At 43.4% G+C, this 27,794-nt stretch overlaps 2 protein-coding genes across 7 annotated transcripts in view; one reads left to right on the plus strand and one right to left on the minus strand.

Annotated features, from left to right (window-relative positions):
* Positions 1-27,794, plus strand: part of LOC142579672 (hsp70-binding protein 1-like) — a 47,216-nt gene that overhangs the window by 14,641 nt on the left and 4,781 nt on the right. Inside the window, exon 6 of one of the 5 annotated variants that reach the window (XM_075690106.1) lies at positions 18,663-18,852. The exons of 1 other annotated variant lie outside the window; for it this stretch is intronic. In XM_075690106.1, coding sequence (XP_075546221.1) covers positions 18,663-18,837 — 175 coding nt within the window. In that variant the 3' untranslated portion in view covers positions 18,838-18,852. Of the gene's footprint in view, positions 1-3; positions 86-2,560; positions 2,595-14,059; positions 14,163-18,662; positions 18,853-27,794 lie in introns of those variants that run through there. 3 more of the 5 variants (XM_075690107.1, XM_075690110.1, XM_075690108.1) reach the window with 3 other exon arrangements.
* Glys (glycogen [starch] synthase) overlaps positions 2,528-27,794 on the minus strand; it is a 36,803-nt gene continuing 11,536 nt past the window's right edge. Inside the window, exons 3-14 of one of the 2 annotated variants that reach the window (XM_075690103.1) lie at positions 27,324-27,515; positions 25,922-26,116; positions 23,412-23,556; positions 23,181-23,298; positions 22,995-23,115; positions 22,585-22,751; positions 22,109-22,301; positions 20,487-20,613; positions 17,716-17,873; positions 14,327-14,428; positions 10,522-10,590; positions 2,528-2,666 (exon numbers count right to left, since the gene is read on the minus strand). In XM_075690103.1, the coding sequence (XP_075546218.1) occupies positions 2,619-2,666; positions 10,522-10,590; positions 14,327-14,428; positions 17,716-17,873; positions 20,487-20,613; positions 22,109-22,301; positions 22,585-22,751; positions 22,995-23,115; positions 23,181-23,298; positions 23,412-23,556; positions 25,922-26,116; positions 27,324-27,515 (1,635 nt within the window). In that variant the 3' untranslated portion in view covers positions 2,528-2,618. Of the gene's footprint in view, positions 2,667-6,456; positions 9,278-10,521; positions 10,591-14,326; positions 14,429-17,715; positions 17,874-20,486; positions 20,614-22,108; positions 22,302-22,584; positions 22,752-22,994; positions 23,116-23,180; positions 23,299-23,411; positions 23,557-25,921; positions 26,117-27,323; positions 27,516-27,794 lie in introns of those variants that run through there. The other variant, XM_075690102.1, reaches the window with a different exon arrangement.

Raw genomic sequence — 27,794 nt, forward strand, 5'->3', positions numbered from 1 at the left:
CAGTAGTTCCTCGCAGCTCAGCCAATGCTACAAGACCTGCGAGCACAGATTCTTGCGCAGCAAAATGTAGTGCCATAGTTCCGAACCTGTTGCTTGACTAAATGGCCTTGACAAGTGGTCTCGTCAGCAGGTGCTTACAACGAAGCTTTGCTGCAAGTAGTAGGGAGACTTATTGCGCGATTTTGCCTTCTTTTTTTTTTAAATAAAATGTTTATTAAGACTTCACAATACTGAAAATAGAGCTCTCTATTTGTTCGAATGAAAATGTGCAAAGAACGAAATATTAATGCAATGCTGTCGTATAGACGTTAATTTGCACTTAAAAAGTACAAACAACTAATTGCTTTGACAGTGGCTAGATACATAGGTAGGTGTAGTTGGCACAGTCACAATACCGTGGAGGACTCCTCCTTGCGTAGTGCTTTGTCCTTCCCAAAAATGGCATCTGGAGACTTGCTTGTGGTACCTTACCAGGCCGCTAAATTATGTAAAAGGAGAAAGTAAGATAGCATTGAACATGGTTGTAATGGTGCTTAAGGAGTGCGGTAAACGTGCATGAATTTTAATTAAGAAAACTGCTGCACTTACAAATGTCAGCAAGCACACTGCGTTCAAGTGTATGTTCGAAGAGGGATCAAGAGGTGGCGCCACCATCCTGTGCGACATGCTGGATGACTGTTCTTTGTAAACTCTCCTCCTCCTCCTCCTCTGTATCTTAATATATCTTCAAGACTCGCACCTCTTTGGTGTCAGAGTGAATATGGGATGAATTTTCTGCTGCTGTTATCACAACTGCTGATCTCGCTGCATAGTTGCAGTCTTCGTAGATGCTGCTGCTGCCTGTGCTGCAGCACTTGCTGCTAGCAAGCGACAGGGTGCAGAAGGGGACCCTTAAAATGTGTTCGGCCCTCCCGATTGGTCGAAGAAGCCTGTAACTTCCAAGTGCTGCAAGAACCTACTGAAACAGAATATAGTAGTGCTCACGATAAGTTCGTGCATGGCCTCAGAGACTAGAAGCGTGGTGCATTGGTGCCTGTGAATGCTGAGAATTGTTCCCTCACATGCACAGTGATACACACTCAATGACCCAATTTGGTGAGAGGTTCATTGAAGAGCGGCACATAACCAGTGAATTTGTGGTGCAGCCTGCTAAAGCGCCAGGTTGCTGTCCTTGGGGAACACTCTGATCCTGGTTAGATTCTGCTCAACTTCAGAGAAACTTAAGGAACCTTTTTTTTTTTTTGTCATTGTAGAGCGGCGCATTGCCAGTGTCACATACCTAGTTACCCAAGTTGGTGTCAAAGACGTTCATTGAAAAGCGACACACACCTACTGGAACATACCCAGCGACCGAAGTTGGCATCAAAGAGGTTCATTGAATAGTGGTACCTACCTAGTCCTGCATCTACAGTGACCCATGTTGGCATGAAAGCTTCATTTAGGAGCAGATATGTACACGTTGCCCTATACTCTGTGACCCAAGTTGGTCCAACGGTTGGTTTCAAGCCCTGTTCCCACAGCATGGGAGCCTGATGTGCTACCCATTCAACCATGGACTACCAAGTTACCAAATTAGGCGGGAAAATGGTCAGATGCAGTTCCATACAAATACATACCTAGCTAGCCCACGGAAAGTATGTGAAGTATCCTAAAAATGCTAATGCTTTAAAATGTGGGTTGTCTCCAATATAATTGTAATTTTTGCCACAAACTTCTGATCACGTTTAGAACAGTCTCCTCAGAGCAGGTAACGAGGGCATCATGTGTGGCCTCTTATTCCTGGCAGTGCGAGTGTAGCAGCAGTGGCAGCCCGACTGCAAGATCCTTTACCTACTACTCTCTTCCTCCTCTAGAGTCATAGCTTGCCTTCTTCACAACGCAAGCGCTTTGGCAACTCAATTTTATTTACATGAACTTTCCAGCAACTGTGTGATCGAATGAACTTTCTTTACAATTTATAGCATCACCATTTGACATGTTTGTCAGACTTCCTGTTCCGTAAGTTGATGAGGTAGTGGTAGTTTCAGATAAATTTCCGTTTAACCCAAGTTTGTAGACATTGTGCCTGTGGATGGCCAACCAAAGTTGACATCAATGTTGCCATGCATTTTTGTTTAAGCAAGTTTCATTTATCCAGAGTCCACTGTACACTACCAAGTGTCGCTCGTTTCTCTCTTCCACATTTGAGAAAATGTGAAACCAGTGCAGGTGGAAGCTTTGCTCATTTAGTTTCTGCTCGAAGAAACCAAAATGCTGTCACACTCTGCCCAACTGCTTGGCACAGTAGCATGTTCGCAGAAGCTCAACCCTGCAGTCTTTTTTTTTTGTCATTCCACAGGAAGTTGTCTGCAAGTATAGCCCAGCCTGCCTACTCTAACCTTATTCAAAAAAACCATCCTAAGCTATCTTATTCTAATCTTTGTGTAAAATAATCTTTGTATAAGTTGTGCAAAGTCCTGTTGCTGATGGATGCAGAATAGGCGTTTTTATGAAATCGCTACGAAGCGGCGCATGAATATGTGCTGTACAACTGCAAAACAGATGTGTTTTATTGCTTCAGAGTAGAAGTGAAGATGTGAGTAGAAGTGAAGAGGTGAAGTGAAGTGGGTGCTCCAGCGTCACTTGAGAAGAGAACCTGCACTGGATGACAATACCGGTGACCTTGTCTGGAAGAGAGACATTTTATAGGTGTAATTAAACGTGATGAGATGAACTGTAGACACTGCACTATTTCTCGTACGAGTGTGGAAGTTGTTGGAAGTAGTGCTTGGCTGTGAAAGGTTTGAATGAATGTGTGCATGCATGCATAGACGAGGGGTGTGAGACATCGTCTCACAGAGGCTTTCGTTAGTGTGACTATGGTGCGACATTAGCTTTACAAAGCCCAAAAACCATTCCATGTTCCATTTCCATTCAGTGTTCCAAGTTCATGGCCGTGGAGAGCACATTGGTGCAAAAAAAATCAATGCAATGTTAATCCAGATGAATATTAATACAGTAATTTATGCAGTTGGTTTGCCGAGATATCCAAGACAAACTTGGCTTCAGCATACCAAGATTGCCACCATGGGTTTTGTGTTAAGTTTCCGAAATTTAAATTAGCATTTTGTGGTATCAAATTCAGTGCATCCAAAATGATAAGTTGGAAGTTATGGGGTTAAGCATTAGGTTTGACGAGCTTTATGGATTCATGCACCAAGCATTAGTGCAAGCATTAGTGCTGGCTTGTCTATTTCCTGAAGGTGCAGGGGATTCCTGTAAGGTACAGTTAGACACACAGCACAGGTACACAACACAGATGCAGGAGTTGACACACACAGCACCAACCTTACACCCAATCATGCATCAAGAACAAGCTATCTTGGTGCCAGAGGTGTTTAAAGAAGTTTGTTAACGTGTAAACGGTGCAAGGCTGTCATTTTATGAAGTACACAACAGCATGACAATACAGTCACACAGAGCAGCTGAAACACTTTTCCCATCAACCTGTCTTTGAGAAATTGGGAAGGGGCCTACAGGTTTCAGGGTTTTAACAGGCAGACCACAGGCAAGGAAGGAATGAAGATGAACAAGCACTCTTTGATACGATTGGTCCATCATACTCACCTTGTGCTGAACAGCTCTGATGCAGCCATTTGTCTGCTTTGTGTGCTCGCGCTTATACTGTTTACTTTAGCTTCTGTTTGTGGGTCACTAAATGCAAATATTGAAATTGAGCCGATGCGACAGATCGCAGTGTTCCAGAAAGTCCAAAGCGTTACTTTACCATTGACAGAGCTTTCGTAAGCAAGAGAATGGTGTAAACATAGGATGAAATCAGCACAACTGCAAGTGCCGTATGAGCTCTCATGATATCATAATGTACCTCATTTATAATTGATAAATTGTACTCAACAAAATTTATTTAGATGTAATCTAACATAGGGGGGGGGGGGGGCAGATTGATGACCCATTTGCCTTTAACAGGGCTAACCTCCTTGTAGTACTGGCTACCAATTTGTAAACAAGTCCCTCGGCTCCACCCAAAGGAATTTTATGTGGCTTTGCATGTTGCTCGACTTGACCCTGTACACTAGAACCTCATTTGTGTGTTGTGAAAAAAAAAAATGAAATGTGAGAAAAATCTTACTAACTGGGATAATGTACGATCCGAAGGAACTACAGAATTTGAAAAATTCAACTGTTGTTGACATTTACGTAATGTGAAGCATTGCTCGAATCGTTGCGGCACGATATGTGCGTCGAGCTGGTGAAGCTATTCCTATTGCATAGTGTTTCAAGACCGGAATGGAGACACCAAAACGAAATCGTACTGGTGGGTGACGCCGGATGCCGCCAGGGCAAAACTTAATGCACGCATCGCGCCACCTGTAGCAAGGAATGGTGGCACGTTTGGGTTGTTGCCTACTAAAAGCGTGCAGTATGCTGCCAACGGCACTACGCCCCATGCACTGTAAAACAGATATGCTGCTCATCACAATAGGGTTGGTGACATGCAACAACCCGAGAGGTGACCAGAATAAGAAACTGGGTCGCACCGGCATCTTCAAGTGCGGTGGGCAGCAAGTATTGCGGTGAAGCTGTTGCAGCAGGCAGCTACTGTTCTCGATCGCTCACACCTCGAGCATTTTCTAGTTTGCATGCGTACGAGTGACCGGAAAACGTATCATACTATCACAGTTGGGTAATGTACTGAACGGTAGTGGTGAAAGATTGTGTTTTCCAGGAAAGTATGAACTCGCAATAAAAGAATCATAACTCTGATGGGTCACTTTTCGCGTTCTCGATCGTGAATATTGGTGCCAGGAAATTGTACATAACAGGATCGTATCAATGAGTTTCTACTGTATTTGACTCTGCGGGCCAAATTTATGTCCACAAGCATGACTACAGTGATTACTGTGGTGCACAATTTAGAATAGTACAGAAGTAGGTTGCAGAAATCCTCTTAGGGCACAGAAACAAAACATGTAGCTTCCTGAAGAGGAGGACACTTTTTTGTGTTTGCAAGGTATTCCCAAGGCATACAAGGCAACACGGAATTTTTTTATAAACTCCAATCCCTAACCTTCAGGTTAGCCTCCGAAGTCACAGCTGGAGCAATATCTCAATGATTCGTCAACTGTGGTTGAAAGAAACACTAAAGAGAAAAATAAGTTCTATGAGTAAACTACTCTTCTGCAGTACTTACTAATGTGCTCATGGCAGCCTTCTATAGATTTAAGTAGCTTGTTTCTTCGCTGATAAACCAGGCATGGTCCATTTGTTGACCTAGTCTTTTTACAATAGCCCATTTTTCAGCATATCACTTGCTAATCTGCCTAGACATCTCGGACACTATGTAATGTTGAATAGCATGTCATTGGCATATCTGCATATCATGCTGCCACATCAGCTTGCCTTCAACTAATAGTGGAATATTGTCATACAACCACACATTGTTTGCATTGGAGCAGAAAGCTGAAATTACCTGGCTAGCTTTTGGGCACTGGGCCAGTGTTTTGGTACCAGTCCAAGGGCTTTGGTACTGGACTGGTACTTTGCTTTTTGCAGCAACGTGAAAACGGTGGAAGTGCAACACCAACGCCAAGTTTTAGCATAACATGTTGCTTTACTTCCTGCTCTCGCATGTGGAAAACTGTGTAGTGATGGACAATTTAAGTTAGTGGGCCTCATGCAGTTTACGCGCTTGTTTGCAGGTGAGTCACTCATCTGTGAGCAGATGAGTAAAATCACATAAAAATAAATTGAAGGTGGTACTAAATATATTGCACATGCTTGCTGTAAAACATGCCCTTCATTAAAGAAAGGCAGCACAAATGGGAGAAAGTGCACTATTTCCATGGAGATGCGGCCACGACACAGCTGGCGTTTATGGCGACATGTGCCTAGTATCATTCACTAACCAGCGGTCGGACAGGCACCGATACGTATATGACTAATGAGCACCGGACATGCTCTGGGATTGCAGTCACTATAAACATTCCCATAGAGAACTTAAGGTTTTGTTGTATATTGCATCCTAACAGCCACAGCAGTCTGAGAGCTGCTTGCTGCCTGTGCGGCTGCTCAGGACTCGCCTCAGAAGTGCGCAACAAAGAGTGTTTGAAAGGCTCCCCGAGTTGACATCCTCCATGCCTGGAGCCCCCTTATGCTCAGCCAAACACAACAGAACTAAATACACCACATACACGCATTGTTTAAAGTATTCTAAAAAAAATCTGAAAATACACCTGGCTTTGGCTCATGCACAAGGCAATAGCAGCAACAACCTGTACAAAGAAGTCATTGTTGCAAAAGCCAAGCAGGGAAACATACTTCTGCCAATGCTGGCACTGAAGCCCAATCGTTTTACCATCACATGGATTGTATCTGTAAAAGGAGCTCCCAAGTCTCTGTTATGACAAAGTAGCTTTTAGCTGCTGTAACAAGCAAAAAAAAAAATACTTCACTAGGTGCAGTGCCTTGAAAAATTTATTTTGCAGTCCTAAACCACAATGGGTTGGGTAGGTTGGGGGGTAGGTGAAGGATAGAATGAAACAGACTTTGTAAATCACATACCTACACAAGACTCAACATCTTTCTTTATCCATTTGTAAATACATTTGGCTGCAAAGCACCTTTTAACTCATTTGTGTGTTGAAGAGTAGCACACAACAATTCAATATAACTTTTAGAAAAATTAGAGGGGGCAAGCTTTTTTTTTTTTTTTTTGCTTCCATTTTGACTCCATTTCCTGCAGAAATATACAACATATGGCACAATTTTTAGAGACTGCAATGCACACAGTGAAATTTTGATGTGTACAAGATTGCCCAACAGGTTCATCAACAAGGCTTGAGTATTGGTGTGCAATGTTAAAGGGGCCCTGAACCACCCCTCGGGCTTGGTGAAATAACATAGTCCTCAGGTAGCATACGCTGCTGTGAACATCTCGGCCAAGTTTAGCTGTCGTATGCAGTAGGTGGAGCTCGCAAGGGTAGTGTAACGTTGCTTTTCTCTCAAACGCTCTTTTTTCAAACAGAAGCCTGCTCCTCGCTCTCTTCTGGATGCTTTATTTCACAATAGAGCAGATTCCCATATGTGGCTGCTATAATCTGCAGTCGGCTGTGCAGCATAGTTACTGCGGCCACCGCGGGGTGCCACTACGAGTCCACTGGCTAAATGCGCTGCAGCTCGCTGAGGACACCTGCATTTGGCTTACATTTAGCGTGCCACAGGCACCAAAGTCGGAAGTCGTGGTGTCTACGTTAACATTCAAAATGAAATTTCAACTGTGCACCATGGTGACATTTAGAAGGCGGAGTGCTGTGGGCACGCCCCACTCCGCCATAGCCTTCACAGTGCAAGGCATTGAAGAAGGAATGGGAGCACAGTGGAGGCCGTGTTTGATTGCCAATAACTCCGCTTCTGCTGAACGCATTGAAGCACTTCTTGCGGCTAAGTATTTCTGAAATAGCCTATTTTCACTTCAAATGCCTTTCTCTTCTTTGATAAGAAGTGGTTCAAGGCCACTTTAAAAAAGAAAAAGAACCCAGAGGAACACTTGGATGACATTCAAGTTATGTTACCAGTTACGCTCCAAAAACTTTGCTTACAGGGGCGGACAACTTCAAAGTAAAATAAAAGGCCACCAGCACAACATAAAAAAAGAGGCATTTGTTAACTAATACTGGCAAATAACTCCCGTAACTATCAGCCCACATTTTGTACTAGAATCCATTCACGCACACCTTTTAAAAATTCACAGATGCACAAAAAAAAAAAGCGATGCTGACAAGCAAGAAAAATGAGCTCAAACTGCAGCAATGGAGACACAGCATGCCTAAGACAACACGACAGGTAAATTGTTCTTGCAAAAAGAAAAAAGAAAGAGCAGTGACAGTCGACACACACGGGTACATTTCTGGAACATCGCTAGATCCAAACTGTCTACTTCGAGGCTCAGTTACCATTCACACCCGCCAAAACAATACACCCAATGGCACTAGTACAGAGAAGTTTAAAATTGTAGCAATTTAACATACAAATTGCTTTGGGTTGTAGAAGGGGCAAGGACATGTCGCGAGATACATTGGCATCTTTCTTGGATCCCTCTGATCAGAAGAAACAAGTCAAGAATGTGAGACGTGGGGGCATCGAGTCCGCACGAGCTCAGCGTGAAGAAAGGAAGATGGGAGAGGGACAGGAAAGGGACTAGCGCAACACTCGGTGACAAGTGCCGACGATGGGAAGCAGCAGTGGCTTAGACATCAACGAAAAAAGAAAGTAATAAAAACTGCTACCCTGGAACAGCAGCTAAAAAGTGGGAACGCCACGACAAGCATTATAGCAGATGACTACTGTTGCTGCCTGGCTTCTCAGAACAATGAACCGAAACCGTGCATTTGATATTTCTTGTAATGAGCATGGTTCATCACTTCAGAGTTATTGAAGACCACAGTTGTAATGACTGCAGAGCTTGGTTTTACCAGACAAAAATACTACCAAATATTGCATGCGAGATATACAGCCGTGGCAAAGAGTAAAGAGACTAAAAGTGAACCTTCAACCCCGTAGAGAAATAGCCATCACCGTTTTTTTTTTTTTTCCTTTACCGATGCTACCATGCGGGAATGACTATAGGGGTGGGATGTGTAGCAATCTGAGTACTCTACCACTGGCAGGATTGTGCATTAGCCTCGAGAACAGCCACTGTTGGAACGGCTGTGCAAGAGCACTTTGCGCTGTTCACCTCGCTTGTGAAGCAGTGAGCCGGTCGTTCCTCCGTGCACTATCCACATGTTGGTTAAAAGCAGCAAAAATAATCAGCTCGTAAGCATAACATGACAGAGTCTGGCTTGAAGGCAACCCCTGCAGAACACAGGCAACTCAGAATGAAGTCATGGGATGTCATTCACAAGGGGAAGTGCCAATCAGCACAACAAAAACTTGTTTCGAAATGGCTACTTAAACCAAGTATGACAAACTGACAGAGCTTCTTTTCTGGCGGGGCCTCGGCTCGCTTCCCGCTTGCTTACTCGTACCACATGGAGCGTTTCAGATCACATCGCTACAACACAGAGGGTGGGGGAGGGGATAGGAAAGTGTCAACGGCCTATTTGCTGCTGAGTGCCTCTCGCTCCACAGCATCAGCGTATTCCTCGTCATCCTCATTTTCTTCCTCCTCCTCCTCATCTTCGCTACCATGCTCCGAGGGTGCTGGCGTGGAAGTACGCGATGCCGATGGCGATGGCGGTTCTGACATGGGCCGGGGATACCTCATCTGCAGCTTGGGCTGGAAATATTTGCAAGTAGGAGGCAGGGAAATGGGGCAGAAGAAGTCTCCTGTTAAACACTGCTCGACAGGTGCATTGAGAATGGAAAGTTTTCAGGAAAGGAGGGAAATAGCAGTGCAGTCAAACAAGCTGCCCTGTGTAAAGGGCTTGGCCATTCCATTTGTTACAATACTTGAGTGTTCAGCACAATAACCTGTTAGCCTTGCCTGTCATTTAACTTTGCTAAGTGATGTGTCATCTTGGAAGACAACAGTGAAGTGCTTGCACAGGCACTTGGGCACGAGCGTGCCCCACACAGCGAATGCTAGCCAGTGCTTTTACAATGCCTGAGCTACTGTCTGCTGATACGTTCCTTATTTCTTGTGTTTAATTATCAACAGCCACCAGTGGCTGTGCAGATGTAACACTGAGAAAACTATTACAGCTCTGCCAAACACTGCAGGGTGATTGAGCATTTGTTCTCTCAAGCAATTCACACTACTGTAAGTGCTATTTTTACCAATACTAACCAATAAGCTTATGTAAAGGGTGCCATTATCTGTGTCATTATGAAGGTCAATCCATGCAGGGCAAAGGTGTGTAATGTCTGTCATACACAAGCTGCATTCCCATTTGATTCAAGTCAAACTTTCGTAGATCACATACTCTAACTAAAACGAGCACTTACCAATGTGCTTTTTTTTACACGTGTATATTTTGGCAATTGCTCATTTAAATCTAACTACCAAGCCTGAGCTATGTTTGTTGACAGTTGGTATCAATATTTCCATGGATGTAGTCATTCACATTGCACTTTGATTTTCTCTGTGGTAATGAGTTACTCACATCAGCTCATTCCACTGATAACTGCAGACTTTACACACTCATGCATGTCATATTGTAGTTTAATTTTGCTGTCATCAGTGCAGAGAATATCACTGCAGACTTTGAGAAAAATCTTTTGCTGGCACCATATGCAATGTTTTCATTGAATACTGAGGATAAACCTTACAGCTAAATTTTTTTTAATTGAAAACATTACTTGCAAAATATTGGCTATGTGAGAGAAAGGATTTGGAAATTTCATACACTTTTGAGGAAAGAACTTGGGAATTAAACAGTTAGGTCACTTTCAACTGCACTCACTGAGTGGACAGGCTTCCGTCAAACTCATGGCCATGCAAGTGTTATACCAATAGCTAACAGTTTTGATGCAGCCCAAGTTATCCTTGGACACAAGTACTAGTGCTGAATATCAACTTACCCCAACGTCGCCTTCTAAGAGCTCGGGATGCGTCTTGTGCAGGGCCATTTGTCGCGCCTTCCTGTAGTACTGCACGAAAATGAAGGCAGGACATGTTATGTGCTCAGATGCTGAGCTCAAATTTCAGTGTGTGTGTGTGCTTGGGCTACACAGTGGTTTGTCATGGCACTTCGCAGTAATGGCAGTAATAGCTGGTACAGTGAAAGTCACAGGGCATCTTTTGTACATTGTCCTTTGTCTTATCTTTGTCATTATCTTTTGTACATTATCATTGCCCATGACATACTTGTCCAACTATTCTTAGTTTACCATTGTGACTGAATGTAGAGGGACCAATACAATACAATACACACACACACACACACACACACACACACACACACACACACACACACACACACACACACACACACACACACACACACACACACACACACACACACACACACACACACACACACACACACACACACACACACACACACACACACACACACACACACACACACACACATGAAGAACTCATCACATATTTTGAACCCAAAATTTGAATTTGAAATCGCTGTTTCTAAGTCCCTCTCACAGACAGTGAACATTTTGGCATGTCTTGTGTGACATCAATAAGTACTAGGCCACTTTTGTGTTGCTTGCTCTGGAAAATTCCAAAACTTTATCTGCAGTGTACCAGACCCTCCTTTCTCCACACCCAATGTTGCAGCAAGGGCATTGGCATTTCACTGTGCCTGCAATCATTTTTCTAGTATCTCCAGCTGACCACTGGGACGCACACAAGAAAACAAAACCGTGTATCAATGCTCAGGTTTATAATGTGCACATTGACCATGTACAATGCAGTTCATTTTGTCTACAGAGTTAATATGAACAATTTTAAAGGAAAATCCCCCTATAGCAGCCATGCATTAAAATTGGCAACCACAAGGGCGCTGCCCTGTTGCTATCCCGTGCAGGCACATAGGCGCAGAATACGAGATACAACTCGGACGAGTCGCGCAATAAAAGCGATCCTGAGCCACCTTTAGTATGGTGGCTCCATCTATTTCAGGTGCCTGCTGCAAATGCATCTTTTCAGGCACCGTAAATTTTACATCCAAATTTCATAAATAGCCATCCAGTCTTTCCGAGAAACATTGGCCAGACGTACATGCTACGTGTAAGTGCTTGTTTTTGCTTAATATTCTAAATATTTTAATAGTGCTGCAAAGAGGAGTTATAGAAAACATGACAGCACCTTTGCAGTTGCCACGTTTAGAGCGCAGCTCAGTTGGCTCTAAGGGCACCCGTTCCTGCATTTAGTGTTGGCATCTCCCGGCGTCGTCCCTTGGCGTAACCGAGCACGTGAGCACAGCGAAGGATGAAAGAGCAAATGCGGAGCGCAGCAGGAGATGAAAGACGGTGATAGTGGAGAGAGATGAGGAGGAGGGTGCAGCGGAATCATCAGGTGGAAAACGGAGGAGGAGGTTATGGTGAAAGTGTGAGAAGAAAAGTGTAGTGCTGCATCTCGTAGCGGCATAGCGCTGTGACGGCTGCTACGAGATGGCACCAGAGTAGGGTGCCCTTGTCTCTTCACTGATGGCACACAGCAAGCACGTTCACCAATACCATATGGAGAGACAAAGTGCTGCATGAGCAGAAGTCTGTCTGTGGCGGCTGTTGTGAATCGCGCCCATGCGTCACCTGCACACTGCCTCACGTTATCTCCCGATTAGCAAGGCAGTTGTGCCACACTTCGCTCAGTTTGCAATATGCAGCACCACATAGATTGTCCATGCCAGCCAATATATATTGCAAAATGAATACGTATATGGAGCTCCACTCATATTTCACATTAGGGAGTATCATATTCGTCGGATAATTTTTTTAACGCAGCTTTTGCTCAAGGTTAATATACGAAGTAAATGTCACGCGTCAGTGTTGCCAGACTACAGTACATTTCAACTATAACTGTACCTGATGCACTAAAGCTTATACAGCTTGCCATGGGATGTGTACAGTTTAACATGCAATGTAGGATTCAAGCCTGAAAATTTGATGCATTGGCCCCTTTGAAGGCCAATTGCAGCAATATCTCACCTTTGCTAAAGTGGTTATAAATTAGCAGTATAACATACCACTGAAGCAATATTGGCAAAGCCACAGCACTGGTAATTGCATAATTTTGTTATTAGCAGCATATTAGCAGCATCTAAACAGCATCTAAGAAGATGACGTGCAGCTGGTGGTTAGCAGCTTTGACACAAGTCCCAGCTCGTTGCTTCCGGGATATTTCAGTGTGGCGCGGGCACCACCTAATCTCGACGGTCATGCTGAGAACACACATTCTAGGTCATGCGTTTCTTCTAGTGAGCGATAATGGTGACGTTTGTCTTCAGTTCCAGTATCAAAAATAGCCATTTTTGCCAGCTTTTTGTGACGCTTCCACTCATATTCAAAACGTAAAATTTTGCACTGAGGCTTCTTGAAATTACATTATCTTAAGCTAGACTTTTTATGCAGTCTAAAATTTTGTTGCAGTTGCACAGTTCCTTGAAAACCAGGTGAACTAAGTTCAGTTGAGGCCTGGCTGTGAATAACCCAACACCTGTTTAGAGGAAACAATTGTTTTTAGAGTTGTTAATTGCTATTTTTTATTCTTGAATTCATTCAGTTATTTTTTTCTAACTGAATCCTGCTATGAACGGCAGTATAAAGTAAACAAGCTAGGTTTTATGGACAGGATCTAGGGGCTCTTAACCTGTTACATTGGTCTCATGATGTTCACAGCTTAGACATCCAATTGTGCAGTGATGTAGACATACGCAACACAGACACAGAAACAGGATTGTCCACTCTTATGCAAAACACTTCATTACTGTTCATTCTGACGTAACTTCTACGTTATGGGGGGGGGGGGGGAAAGATGGCCTTAGATTACATTTTGGGGTTGGTCTCAAATAGCACATTTTTTAAAATGGTTTCCTTGACCACACACCTTTCTAATGATACACATGCTTTTTGTTAAAGATTATTTAACTTTAGACGTAGCATACAAGCTGCAAGAAACCTGGCACAGCAAATACTGGCAAGCAACTCATTAGATCACAGTAACTTATTCAGTGACTTTAGTGCTGCCGATTTGACCTGCGTCAGGAATCTCTTTATAAACTTGCTTGAAGAAACATATCCCTCTTGCACTTCATTTTAGTCAAACTTGATGCAACATTCATAAACTACACGAAAAATTCAGGAGAGCTGGCAGGTACAAATGTGCCATGCGACATTATCAAGCTGCGTCTGTACTCTCCTGCTGCTAAGAAAGTGATTGCATCATGCCTTACACTTTCATAAATCTTCTACTCTGCTGCTGCATTAACTAAAACGAGTACTCACCAATGTGCTCATTTGTATGTGTGTATATATTTTAGAGCGTGCTCATTTAGCCCTTAACTCTGAAGCCTGAGCTCTATTTGTGCCAGTTTGTATTGATATTGCCAAGGACAAATGATGTGCATTTACAGCACCTGCTCCTGTTCTTTCACAGACACACACACACAAAAAGGATGCTGCGAAAAAAATATAGTCAGCACGAAGCACCACATTGTCAAACTTGGAAGGCAGCTGCATCCTGAACTGCAGCTGTTTCAGAAAGGCACAGTAATAATGACATTTAAGCTTCATTAATTTGGTAATGAAATAAATATTTATTTTTTCTCGAGTGTGCGTGGCTCGCTTTCAATCTTTTTTTTTTTCTATCATGATAACGTACACAGTCTGTTACATTCGTAAAAGTCAAGCTGTGGAAGCTTACCACTCCTAGGTTTTTCCAGTCTAACAGGTCGCTCAAGCGTTCCGTGCGGTTTCGCTGGATTATTCGTTGCCGCCGGGACAGGCAGGAGAAATCAAACATATACTGCAAGAAGAAACAGTGGCAGGGTCACTAGGTGCAAAGCCGTAACCACGGCTTAAATGTTTATGATATTCTCTTGTTCTGTTCATATTATTTTCATTATTCCCTGCATTGCCAGAGCTGTAATGAGTATTAGCATTCAACACTGGTGCATGGAGAATGTCTGCAAGTAAATGCCTACCCATACCCCCAATAGGAAAAACATGTAAATGTGGATATAAGATACCTCAAAAATCAAATGACGGTGATTGACTTTCTAAAGCAGACACATGGGTGTTTTAGGCTTATAGCGCAGCTCAGAAAGAGCAAAAAAAGGAAGGAGGTAGGGGTAATCAAAGGGAACGGAAAACAGAGTGAGCGCTCACTCTGTTTTCGGTAGGGGTAATCAAAGGGAACGGAAAACAGAGTGAGCGCTCACTCTGTTTTCCGTTCCCTTTGATTACCCCTACCTCCTTCCTTTTTTGCTCTTTCTGAGCTGCGCTATAAGCCTAAAACAGTCATGACATACCAACTCGCCCAAACTGGCACGCTTTAGACACATGGGCTACGAGAGGCGGCGTGTAGTGGGGAGGGAGCTATAGATTAAATCCAATGCCCGAGGTTAATGTGCACTTAAATTCAGGTGCACAGATGTATGTGTTCCATGCCAATCGAAATGCACTCAAGAAATTAAACTGTGAACTCATGCTCAACAGAAGAATGCCTTAGTTGCTGTGGCAAACACACAGATATCTCAGTTTCCATGAGGAGGATTAAAGAGACCGTGAATTCTGTTTCAACAGATTTTTTTATCAATCCTGAGTTCAAAAAAAAAAAAAAGAGAAAAGATTCTAAATTTGCCAGGTGGAAATGAGCATCGTTTAACATTGAAACACAAAAGAGAATCGGAGGAAAAATAAAAAAAAAACTGCTTATTTCGCTAGCCCATTCATGCCATAAGCTGCTAGCAATTAAAGAAGCACTTTCACGAATGTGTACTGGAAGCGTACATATCAAAGTGGCCTTATCGTCGCATGTCATGCCTGCACTTTTGGCAGCGTTGTTTTCGAGACATCACAGGCAGCTCAGGCAAGAGCTGAACAGGAGGACCTGATCTTGTTTCAGCGGAGAACAGGGAGGTCTACTTTAAGAAAACTAATATGGGTTATATCCCTTACAGTTCTCAGACATATCAAAAAAGAAAGAAAGATGATAGTAGTAATGAAAGAATAGGGTTATGGGGTAGTAGGGAAGCGAAATCTTCCAAGTTGATGTGGTTAGCAGTGCCCCTGTTGCTGTCCCTGTGTCGCATTTTCACCTTTCGGATATTTGAACGAGTTTTTCTGTGCTCGCTTTCTAGATGAAAAGGCTGTAAAGATTCAGCGCACTGGTTTCCAGCATATGTTTGTCGAGTATGAGAAAATGGCGTGCGACTTGCAAGCCCAGCCAATCGCAAGGAACCGCCTAGCTCATCACATCCGTTGCCAAAAAAATTGCCACTTCATGCAGCAGCTGAAGACGGCAAGGATACCACATTCTAGAGCAGATTCAAATACCAAATACTACTCTAATATTTGAAGTGCTGTGCCACCTGAGGCATTGCCAAGACCTACAATATGCCAGCAGCAAGATAAAAGAACTGGATCCTGAACCTGTGCTGCAGGGCCCCTTAATCCCTTTAAGGCACCAATTAATTCTGCCGATTGAAAATTGAGTTTCACCACATTTATTGCATCATCAGAATCATGAAAAGCACATAGCTGTAGAAAGGATGAGGAATTTCCAATTCATCAATGAGTTTTGTCAAGTTTACAGAATGTGGACTCCATGTGAGAATTCTCTACAGGAGCCTCAGGTATGAAAACATTGCTGATTTCTTGTCTAGCATACCTGCAAAGCACCTGTCTAGCCACTTGAAAAATATGCATGATGCAAAACATTGTGAAAAACAATTAAAAAGGGAACCCACTACAAACACCGAGAGCACACAGTCAACCATCTACCTGCCCACTCTTTTTACTAAAACGCTTTACATGTGTTAATCGCAATTACAGCACAGGTAAAATAACAAGTGTTTCAAGATACAGGCAATGTAGTTTAAATGTAGTTATTTTTATTGGTGATTTTGCATTTTTTTTTTTATTATCTTGCTGTGCATAATTGCCTACACAGTGCCTAGAGGGGTTTATATGCAAGTGGCAACTGCAAGGAAAGTGTTTTCCAACATTTCTGGTATGGCATTGTCTATCATTGCAACATCCCACTTAATGCCGCTTAATGATATAGTGCACGTCTCTCAAGTGCCCTTGCATTCTGCCGCTATCAGAATGCTGTTGTCACCGGGATTTGATCCCATGACCATGTGCTCAGCAGCGGAGCATCACCACTGCTGAGTCACCATGTCGGTGGCAGTATTAAGGGCAGACCTGATGTAGTAATTGCAGTGACTGCACTGGTTGTCCAGTCACACCATGCCCTAATCATCATTTATACTATATTCAGTGCAAACCCCTGCCATTGCAGTGATAGCCTGCAACAACAACAAGAAAGAAAGAAAGGAAAAAAACTTTCGCACTACCTGCCCACACCCCATGCCATGTTGTGCAGCAAGGAGGAAAATGGTGCCGATGTGCCACTGGCACACTTTAAGCCCCTCCCGTCCAAGTGCCACCATTTCCCCATGTTATTGCTCACACCAAAATCGCTTCCACACCTTCCGCTTCCATAGCTGCTCGCTGCTGCATGTTCACATCTCTATGCAGCAGTAACAGAGGATGAAACAGCCCACGAAGTGTCATCCACAAGCACCTGCATGTTTGTTGCCTGTATGCTGAAACTTCATACTTTGCCTGTCGTCTTTATCACAGCTGGTGTACAAAGCACCACCACTGCTGCTGCATTAGGAAACATGACGTCGCTTTTGCTCCCAACCAAACGCTGACAATGAAAGTTCCACTCAACAGTGGAAGCTGAAATAATAAAGAGAGCAGCACGGAGGAGGAACATACATTGGCAGTACTTAAACTAGTCTGTGAAGGTGTGTATGCAGGGACTTTAGCTCTCTGTCCACTTCCAGTTTCATGTGTCATTGCTTCAGCTTTGGCACAACAGGTGCTCATTGTCTATGATGTGTAGGTACTTAAAGTTATAAAAGCTTCCCCAACTTCTTTACTGCTGTCTTTGTGAACTCACTGTTTTAATTTGAGAAAATGGCATGTGCAAAGGTGGCGAGGGATTGAGCCAAGGAAAAAAAAATAGACAGTGCTGTTATGGAGGCTCCTTGACCACTCGGGGAGGGTTGCAGTACACACCTGAGCGAGCTGCTGGACTGACTCCTCGGCATTCTTGAATCTCCTGTCAACAATGTAGATGCCATAGGACATGGGGTCAGCAACATGCTCTGCTATGAAGCACCCAAAGCCAGACAGGTTGGTGGTGACGCTGGGAATGCCCATGACTGTGCACTCCGCTGAAAGCCACCAGCGTTAGTAAAATGAGAAGCTGCACCAATGAGCGTTTAGACGAAGATTCACTGGTCCTCTGTTTGCTAGTCTTCCTGTTGCTAATAAGAAGCATACTAAAGGATTTAAAGCTGCTGCCTGCATGGTAGACTAATTACTGTCAGCCCCACATGCTGCTTAATTGCATTCATATCTTGAGTAGTATGCATGTAGTAGCAATATTGTGCTACTACATACTTCTCTTTCAAGGCACAGAAGCAAAAACAAAACTAAATGCAAACTGAATTTTAGTTCTTGCAGACACAAATCTGCAGAATGTGCAGATTAACTGCCAGGTCAATTGCGGTAGGACTATATTCTAATATGTATGCTACAGGGAAAAAAATGTAGAAGAAAGGAAACAAAGAGGGAAATAAAAAGCTGTTTGCCGTTATATGTATATGGTGTGTTCCAACTTGATGCATATGTATGCTGAAGGTGTTTCACCATGTGGATGATTGCAATAACCTCTCAATTCTTGGAGTTACACCTTTTCTGTACAGCCTTTGACATTCTTAACCCAAACATGCCTCAAGTGCTTTTTTGGATTCTCCTGCAGAGCTGGAGATTTCTGGTTTGGGTGATTTGAATGTGCTAACTTAATGTATGTTTCTTCCAAGGCAACAAGATGTTTGCTCCTTATAGCTCACATTTGTTAAAGATAAGCTGCTAGACATGTGTCTACAATGTTCGGGTTAAGTGTGACTGCGAATGTGCAGCAGCAATGCATTGCAATTGTGCCTGTCTTCTACATCCAGTGCCACCGACAGCGAGCACAGTCGGGTCTCGTGGGAAACCATGTTCCTCCTCATTTGCTTTAGAAGGCAATGGCACAGACCCCGCCTGCCTGTCTATTCCTTGCCAATGGCTCATAGCTTTGCTCGTTCGTATCCTGTGATACATACCTCATGTGGCCTCAGTTGCGGGTACTAACATGAACTTTTGAAACAGAACACGGATGTGTGCAGAAGGTAGCCATACATTCCATGCCAATGCGAACTGGCTAGAAACGAAAGCAAGAAACCGGTGCTGTTTTGTGAGCTGGTGGCACCCACTGTAGGCAGATGTTTCCAAGTTGATCCTCAAGAATGAAACGCACTATGCTGTTGTTATGCACTGTTAACGGTTCAAATTTTGGGTTTCATTCCAGGACTATAACCAATCGTCACCTCAGTATCTTACAACCAGACATTAGAAACATGGCAGGAGCAAACAGCAGCATCAACTGCTGTTTAAAAGGCACACACATGGCACATTCCTGTGGTACCAGCATTAGCATGCCAACTACATTCTGAGGATATTTTTGCAAAGGAAAGTTTGATCTATAGAAAAGTTTATGGGAAGGTACTGCCAGTGGTGAAAAGAACTGCTACACTTTGCTTTCAATTTTTGCCACAGCATGTCATTTCTGGCACTGTCTCAGGCTCATAACACAAGCATAAGCAGGCACTCATGTGTACTCATGAGTGAAAAGTCAAATATCTTCGATTCTTTGGCATAGTCTCACTTGATAAGGCAAAAGATTGTATCACACATCACAATCACATGTCAGAGATAGCCACTGTGAGTGTCTATACTGCGAATACTGAGCATTATATACATAGGAGCGCGAGGTATACATGAGATTTCCTGCTGAACTGCTGGCTGATCTTTGCTCAAATTTTGTGTCGAGCTGCCATTTTACATGAAGCTTAACTTAATCGTACGTTTTTGGGCATTACTTGCCTGCTACATCTTCAGTAAATCCAAAGTGACACTGTTCAAACATTTTTCACTGCAACGCAATGATGCCATGATCTGTCATGGTTATGATGAACACTGTGTTTTCGCTGTAGCCATGACAGATGGTGCCACCATTTCGTTGCAGCGGAATCAGCATGTTTTGATTGACATTGCTGCAGGTGACACCCACTCTAAGTTTATTCTGGGCGAAAGTAATGCCCGCAAATGTAGCATCGAACTAAACTTTATGCGAAATGGTACTTGAGTGCGAAGCCTGAGCGAATATAAGGCAGCGGTATAGCAGGAAAACTCACGTGCACCTGGTGCTCCTGTTTATGCACCACTTAGTATATGTCTCAAGCAGTGCCAGGTACATAGAGAGATCCAATCAGTGGCCTTAGTGCAGGTGAAGAATGCACACAATATGTGCATCAAGAGTGAAGATTCTGTTAACTTTCTGAAGTTAGCCAGTAAAGGCGACCTGCGAATTAGCTCTTGCTTTGCTTTTTCTGAGCAAACAAACACTTCTCATTTTCTGGCCAAAGCGAGACTAGAAAGAAGCACTGAGTTAATGAATGCAATTAGTACATGAACTTCAACAGTGCAGCCAAAGGTCACACTGCCAGATAATTCTGTTCTGTTCTTGTCAGGAAGTCGATTATTGAGATAATACACTTGACTATTTAGCCCCTCCTGTCACCATATGTGCCAAAAATAGTTGCTGGGTAACTTGCCAATGAATAGCAGCAGGCTACAGTATGTATACACTGTGTTAACACTGTTTTGGTATTATGTTTCACATAAAATATTGCAGTGTTGTGCAGTGTTACAAATCCTATGTACAGCAAACATGCACTTACCAGGCGTGTAGCCCCAAGGTTCGTAATATGAAGGAAAGACACCCAAGTGACAACCCCTAACAAACTCTTCATAATCCATGCTGAACAATGGGTTTGTAGATGACAAGAATTCTGGATGAAAAATGACCTGTAGAAAATGAAGCAATGTTGTAAGGCAGCCCAGTTTCTTAATACGCACACACATTTTCAATTTTTGTTTTCTCCAAGCATCAGTGTAGTCAAAAGCTACAGCTAGTAACTTACTTCAAATTAAGTATCTTCTCGCTGAACAATGCTCTAAATCGACTGCACTGTTCCTTCCAAGAACGGGCTTTGTCTACTATACATCACATGAAGAACAGGTGGTTTTAAAATGAAGGGACCAGAATTTAAAATTTAGTCAATGGCACAACTGGACTGAAATGTATCGCATACATGCAGACTAATTCTTATACAGTCAAACCTCGATATATTGAACACGGATATATCGAATTATTTCCTATAGTGAACACTTTCTATATCACCTGGAAAATCACATGCATTTTTATTTTTTATTTCTAACGAGTTCGGACATGAAATGGATTTATCGAACTCCGCCACCCCAGACCATGTGCGCTCCTTTGACAGGCGGTGAGCTTTCGCGCAACACCGTCGAAGATAGCGGTGGCGCGTTCCTGACTGCTGCGATCGCGTCGAGGGCGCCATTTGAATGTAGTGGCATACGCACGCAGCGGCTTGGCTAGGCCTCATGAGGACTGGCGGTTTTCACTTGCATCCACAAAGACGCACAACAGTGCACACTCACTGGGCTCACTCATAGACGCCACTCAATACTTTGTTATTGACAGCGTTTCAAAATGCTTTGATTGATGGACTTGGAGATCGCAGCAGAAGTAGCGGCCAAATGAAGACGCTGCCGAGGTTGATCCCGCAAGCACTGATGTTGCCCTGCTCCCCACTTCAACTGGTGCTGTAGCTGCTTTGACCCTTCTACGCCGCTACTGTGGCGCTATAGAGGGGTAGCAGCCTATCGCTTGTGGATCGTTCAGCCTATGTTGAGGACTCTGTGTTTAAGCACGCGGCTGCCAATAAGAAGCAGGCTACGCTGCTGCAGTACTTTAAGCCAAATAAATAAATACTTTGTGTGAAGCTTCAAGTGCATATTACCTGCGCCACTTGTTCATTGAGTGATTTGCAGAAGTTTCTTTACGCATTATTTACATGATTTTATATATCGAATTCTGTCTATATCGAATTATTTCGCGATCACCGCGCTGTTCTATATATTGAGGTTCTACTGTATAAGACAGACTAATATAAGACACACAGGTTTTAATTTACAAGAGTGAATACCCTCATTATAGGTGACAGCTAGCTGTTCATGTTCACTTCGGGGACCGACTAAGACGAATTGGTGGGCTAGTTGTACATAATGGGCAGGCAACATCAAAATTGGAAAATTAAGGAAAGAAGACAGCGGGACTGCCTGTTGCTTTTTCCTTTTAGCATTTCTCCATTTAACAGTGTTTCCAAATTACAGTTCCAGGAATGGCAGCCACCTTTCAGTTGAGTGGCTGCATTTGTGCTAACCACTTTACTCAAATGTGCATGCATGTACATGCTGAGTTCAAATAGGTAGTTACCTTAACACGATCCTCCCTACGATTGAAAAGCTGACACCGTCGAATGTGGCACAGAACAGGGTCAGAGGAATCATCCAACATGTTGTGAGTGCAGATCGGAGGCAGTGTTGTACGCTGTGTTGAATAGATACAGCGTTTCAACCGCACCAAGTCATCTGGGTAGATCAGTTCTTCACCTTTGGGAATCTTGCCCCTGCAAATTTCACCTGCTCGTCCACAACAAAAGCCTGTACCTTCTCTTGCCGACCAATTATCAGCAGAAGCAAGGCCCATTTGTTCCCTGTCATTTCTATAGTACTTCTCTGCATTATTGCAACAAACAAGTTGTGCAAGTGACTAGCTTTAGATTAGCACTTTCGCGTGCACACTTTAGCTGCCAAATACCAAGACACTTTCATGAAGGATTGTGAAAGGCTCAAGGAGAGCCCTACCCACAATGTGCAGATAAAAACGAAACAAACAGAATATTAACTTACGAAAGGCAGATCTCGAACATGCGCTTCCCAATTGTAGACTGTATTTGTTGCACTGTGTCACGGAGTTGCTTGGAGATTGCTTGGCCTCGTAATGACTCGACGTTAAAGTTGTTTGTTTTGGCGGGGAAGATTAGAAAAGCAACGACGGTAACCTCGCTTCCTGAAGCCTGTTTTGGAGAGAGCAAACAGGGAGCACATTGAAACAAAGATTGCGCACCCTCAGACAGTTTGTTTTTACATGCTGTTACCTAATACTATGAATCAGTGTTAGTGCTCCAAAAGGTATTTCTTGTGTCTTCTCAAATTTGGGATAAAAAGTCATTAGTGGCTAAATACACGCAAGATCATCTTGGAGGACAAAGACTTAACATGTTATTACATGCAATAAGTGCACTTGAAGTGCCACATACCTTTAAGTAATGATTGAGACGTGCCAATGACTCTATGAACATGTCTGCTCCCTTGTTGGAGAATTCGTATCTTCCCGCAATGAAGCAGTACAGAGTTTTGTCCAGGTCGAAGTCGTAGTGCCTAAAAGGTTCAGACACATTCGCCGCTATCTCAAAAGACTGAGCAGCTTTGACAAAAGTGCTCACCCATAGAAGTGTCCTCTGACAAAGTCATGGATCTTCTCCTTGGCTATGGCATGCATGTTTTGAAACTCGTGCAGTGCGCTGAACTTCTTGACGTTGAGCCCGTTTGGCGTGATGGCGTCTGTGGACGGGACACATCGTGGAAGCGAGCGTCGGAATTAGCTTTAGTTGAATAAGCTAGGCAGCACACCATGTTCTTGTCAACTCAGCAGTTACAAACAAGACATCACTTGCCTGGCTTTCTCTTCAGCAAGTGCTCCGCCTCCATGCCTGTCACATCGGAGACTGTAGCAAACACGTGAGCGCTGTGGCAGGCAGCCCGTTCCATGCAGTAGCGGTGGTAGATCCCTCTGTCTCCGGCCTCTTTGTCTAAACTGAACTGCGATCACGCAGAAACACTTGTCTGAAAAAAATCTGCATGGCTGTCTGAAAAGTCATTAAAACTGCGGAGTCGAACAATAATAAGCAGCTGACTGAGGACACTGCTGAATGTTTAAATGCTTAAACTAACCCAAAGAGCAAGAATAAAGGGAATAAACCAACAGGCAGTGAAGCGATGAAAAGCACAGAGGAAATTAACTGCTTAATTAACTCACTCCATGCTCAATACTGTCAGCCAACATGCTCTAGGAGGGAGGGGAGGAGGTGCCTCTGGATCCATCAGTGAACACTGGGCTGTCTTTGTCCACTTGAACATTCAACCAGTTGGCATATAGTTTAGTACAAAGTGTATTCAGAATTTTCACAGCATTTAAAGGCCAACTACAACAAAATTTCACTTTGGCTAAATTCGTTAGAAATTAGTACGTACTATTGAAGCAATGCTAGTAAGGCTGCAGGGCTAGTATAGTGTATATAGTATATATAGTATGTTTACTACAATCTTATATATACAATCTTAGTATATAGTATAGTATAGTTATTCTGTTAATTTGACTCTGGTTAATTAGATTTTTCGGTTAATTCGATCTAGGCCGAAGGTCCAGGCCGGCACCCATGCATCTATATGGGCCTGAACTAGCTTTTGTTATTTGGATCCTAAAATTGACCTTTTCTGGACAATTCGAAATTGACCAGTCAGCACACACACGCCTGACCACTATGGTGACCCCGATAGCGACCCCTTTAATGGCAACGTCTGTCTCGACGGAGCTTATGAGACGCAATGTGTTGAACACACCTCATCTCCCACCGAAAAGGCCTATTTTCGGCCTGCCCCAAGAAGATTTTCAAGCAATAACCATAGCTCACAATGTCTGATTACGGTATTTACTTCGAGTCTAACACGTGCATTTATTTTTTCAAGACAACTGGGCCGGAAATTGCCTGCGCGATGCAATCGAACACGATACCAAAACCGCCTTCAAGCGTTTCTTTGCTTTACCGCATAACAAGAGTGTATTGAGGTGACGTGACTAAAAAACCGTGTGGCGGAGCTGAATTCGGCGCTTGTCTTCGTAATTCATTCGGTTCCTTGTCCTTGTATGCGCTGTAAGTGATGTTTGAAACAATGGAATACCAACTAGCCCGTACCCAAACCTTGCTTGACCTTAGGAAACCAGCCACGGTTGTGCAATACATATTAGACCTTTTCCCACTTTAGAGCGCAGCTCTTAGGTGCCCGTTCCTGCGGCGAGCGTCAGCGTTTTTTTCTCGTAACTAAGCGAACGAACACAGTGAAGGATTAAAGCGAACGCGGAGCGCAGCGGAAAAACGAAAGACGGCGATAGCGGAGAGAGTGCAAGGAGGAAAGCGGAGGAGGAGTGTATGGTAAAACTGTGAGAAGCATAGTGTTGCGCAAGACGGGCTTTGCTGCGACGATTGCTACGAGATGGCGCCAGAGTAGCGCACGTCGTCTGTATGGAAACAAAGCGCTGTATGAGCGGAGGTCTGTCTGCGGCGGCTGCTGTGAATCGTGCCTACGCGTCACCCACGCGCTGCTTCTTGCGATTTCCCGATTAGCGAGGCAGTCGCGTCACATTTCGCTCCGTTTTCAATGTGCCGCACGAGACAGATCATCCGCGCCAGCCACTATATCGCGAAATGAAAAACACATACAGCTGTGCTCAATTAGTGAGTATCGCATTAGTGAGTATCGTAATCAGTGAATTTTTTTACTGTTAAGAATCGGGTGCCCATTAGATTTCTTTGTCTATGAGCTTTAATGCCATTTGTACGTTAGTGCATGGATGTTCAATTCGGGGGCATTTTATAATCTGGCTCATACTGCCAAATGAATCAGTAGCATGCTTTGGTGTTTTTTCTGCATCTAGTTTGATTCGACCAGCCGGGTAATTCAATCAGTTCTATCGGTAACGTCAGAGTTGAATTAATGGAAGTCGACTGTAGTTGTCTAATTTTATTACTAACAGCCTTTAAATGCACCTGGTGGTCAGCAGATATGAAGCAAACACCAGCATTTCACATCTGATATTTTCAGCGTGCCACAGGTGCTGTTTAATCTCGCAGACTCGCTGGTTTTCAACATTCTAGGTGCTACGTCACTTCCAGCAGGCACTAACAACAATGTTTCTATTTCTGTGAGCTTTATGCAACACATCCACTCATATATCAAAAAATAAGTTTTGCACAGAAGGTGCTCTGTATCTGTGCTATGTGAAATTACACATTTTTTTACACATTCCTAAATACTGCTGCAGTTGGCCTTTAGGCAAAGCAAGGTTGCTTGTAGTCTACGCCTCTGCTTAAAGCAGCAGCAGAATGCACAGGGCACCATAGCTGACCTTGTCGAGGTTGTTGTAGAAGTCCACGTTCCCTGCACACAAGTACCGGCCCAGTAGGGTTGCGTGTGTGATGAATATGGTGGCCACATCAAGGTGCCTGGTGCGACACAGAATCAGCCCGATGCCAGCGAGCCACTCATGGAACTGAGCCGTGACCAGTGGGGGGCCCTTCTCGGCATTCACTGCCTTCAGGAACTGCAAGCACAATAATTAAAGCTAAGGTTTGTGACTTATTAGCATGCAATTCTTTTTTTTGTCTTAACCACATCTGCACAGACAAGTGCCATGTGAAAAGTGGAGGAACGTTAAAGGGAGACTAAGAAGAAATATTATTTGAGCTGTAGTATTAGTAAATTACTCTTGTAAAATACCAGAAAGTGCCAATCTTACCGTGAGAAGAAGATTGGCAAGCCAGAAAAGACAACAATGAAAGAAAGGCTGCGTTGCAGTCTTGCACCAGCTCACTCTGATGTCAGTCTAGCCAAAGGCAGAACTTGGCAAGTTTCAAGAACATTTACTGAACCACAGCAGCCAAAATGCGAAAAGATACTTTGAAATTTAAGATCAGAAACTGGTGATCTACCAGCACTGGGATTTCGCCACGAAATTGAAGAAACGAAATTTTCTGCTTCATTTTCTCATCTAATAATTAACTTATCCCTGCAAAGTTAACAAAAACAGTTTTGAAAGGCTGCTTTATCAGTCTAAATGGATTTACTGTTTATCTGTAGTGTCACTTAAATGGGCGCTTCAGTGCTTTTGTGAACATCGTAAACAAACATTCTCAGGTACTAGACAATGCTGTCGCAAACACATAGGGATATTATTTGATTAGTCTTGTGCTCGCACCAGGGAGGCTACAGCTTTATTTAAAACCCATTTGCTTTTCCCTTAAGCTTTCTGGAATCCTTGCCACTTTTTGTGTTTATTTCTAGACACATTGAACATGATGGAGATTACCATATGTCTTTGGTGTCAACTTGCGACAAAAAATGGTGACACAGCTTCAGACAGAGTTAAAAGGACGAAAAGGAGGGGAAAGTTGCGAGAGCATGGTAAAATTTGCCAATGACTCCTTTCATACAAGGTGCATTCAAAAACCTTTTGTTAGCAAAGGTCTGCAAGGGGATGCTGTTTAATACCAGACACATTCCATACCATTCATAGCAGGTGCTTCAGTAAGCTTATAGCTAGAAGAATACTAAAAAAACAAAGCCCATGAAGATTTGATCTGCAAAACCAGCACTGCCATATCTTGGATGGTATAACTTGACCATTTTTCCAAGGCGAAAAAACAGCAAGTGTGCGCATAAACAGAGAAAAACCTGTTGCATTAAGCAGTTGATGCACGAGTGTTAAAGAATGCAAACAGAACTTATAAAAAAAAAGGGCACACACTCACATCTTGTAAAAACCAAGCGACAAGGTAGCCAAAGATGATCGCATCATTGGACTCCCGGTCATGCCATGGGACGCCGATGCTGCACGTATTCCACAGGTCGCGCTTCCACTCGTCGAGTTTCCAGGCGGCTGAACCAATGTCGAAAAGAATGACTTGAGGGTAGCCATCGATGAGCCATCTTCCATAGACAACCTATGTGCAGAGAAAAATGAAAAGACTCAAGTCATGAATGCATACAGGTGATTAAGTAATAACCATGTGTGTGTTTGATCGTCCACTCATTAAAATTCTTGCACAACGCTGCATCTGTGAATGGGAACAATTATTTGATTTCTCTAACCAAAACAGCATGAAACCTGCCGAATTCACTGCTATTCACTCTGAGGCCAGTACTTTAAAGCTGGCTTCCTAGCAGTGACCCTTTTCATGCAGTGAAACTAACTTGTCCAGTTTTTGTACAAGCAGCTGCTA

This window comes from Dermacentor variabilis, chromosome 4, assembly GCF_050947875.1.
Source record: "Dermacentor variabilis isolate Ectoservices chromosome 4, ASM5094787v1, whole genome shotgun sequence".
Taxonomy (NCBI): Eukaryota; Metazoa; Arthropoda; class Arachnida; order Ixodida; family Ixodidae; genus Dermacentor; species Dermacentor variabilis.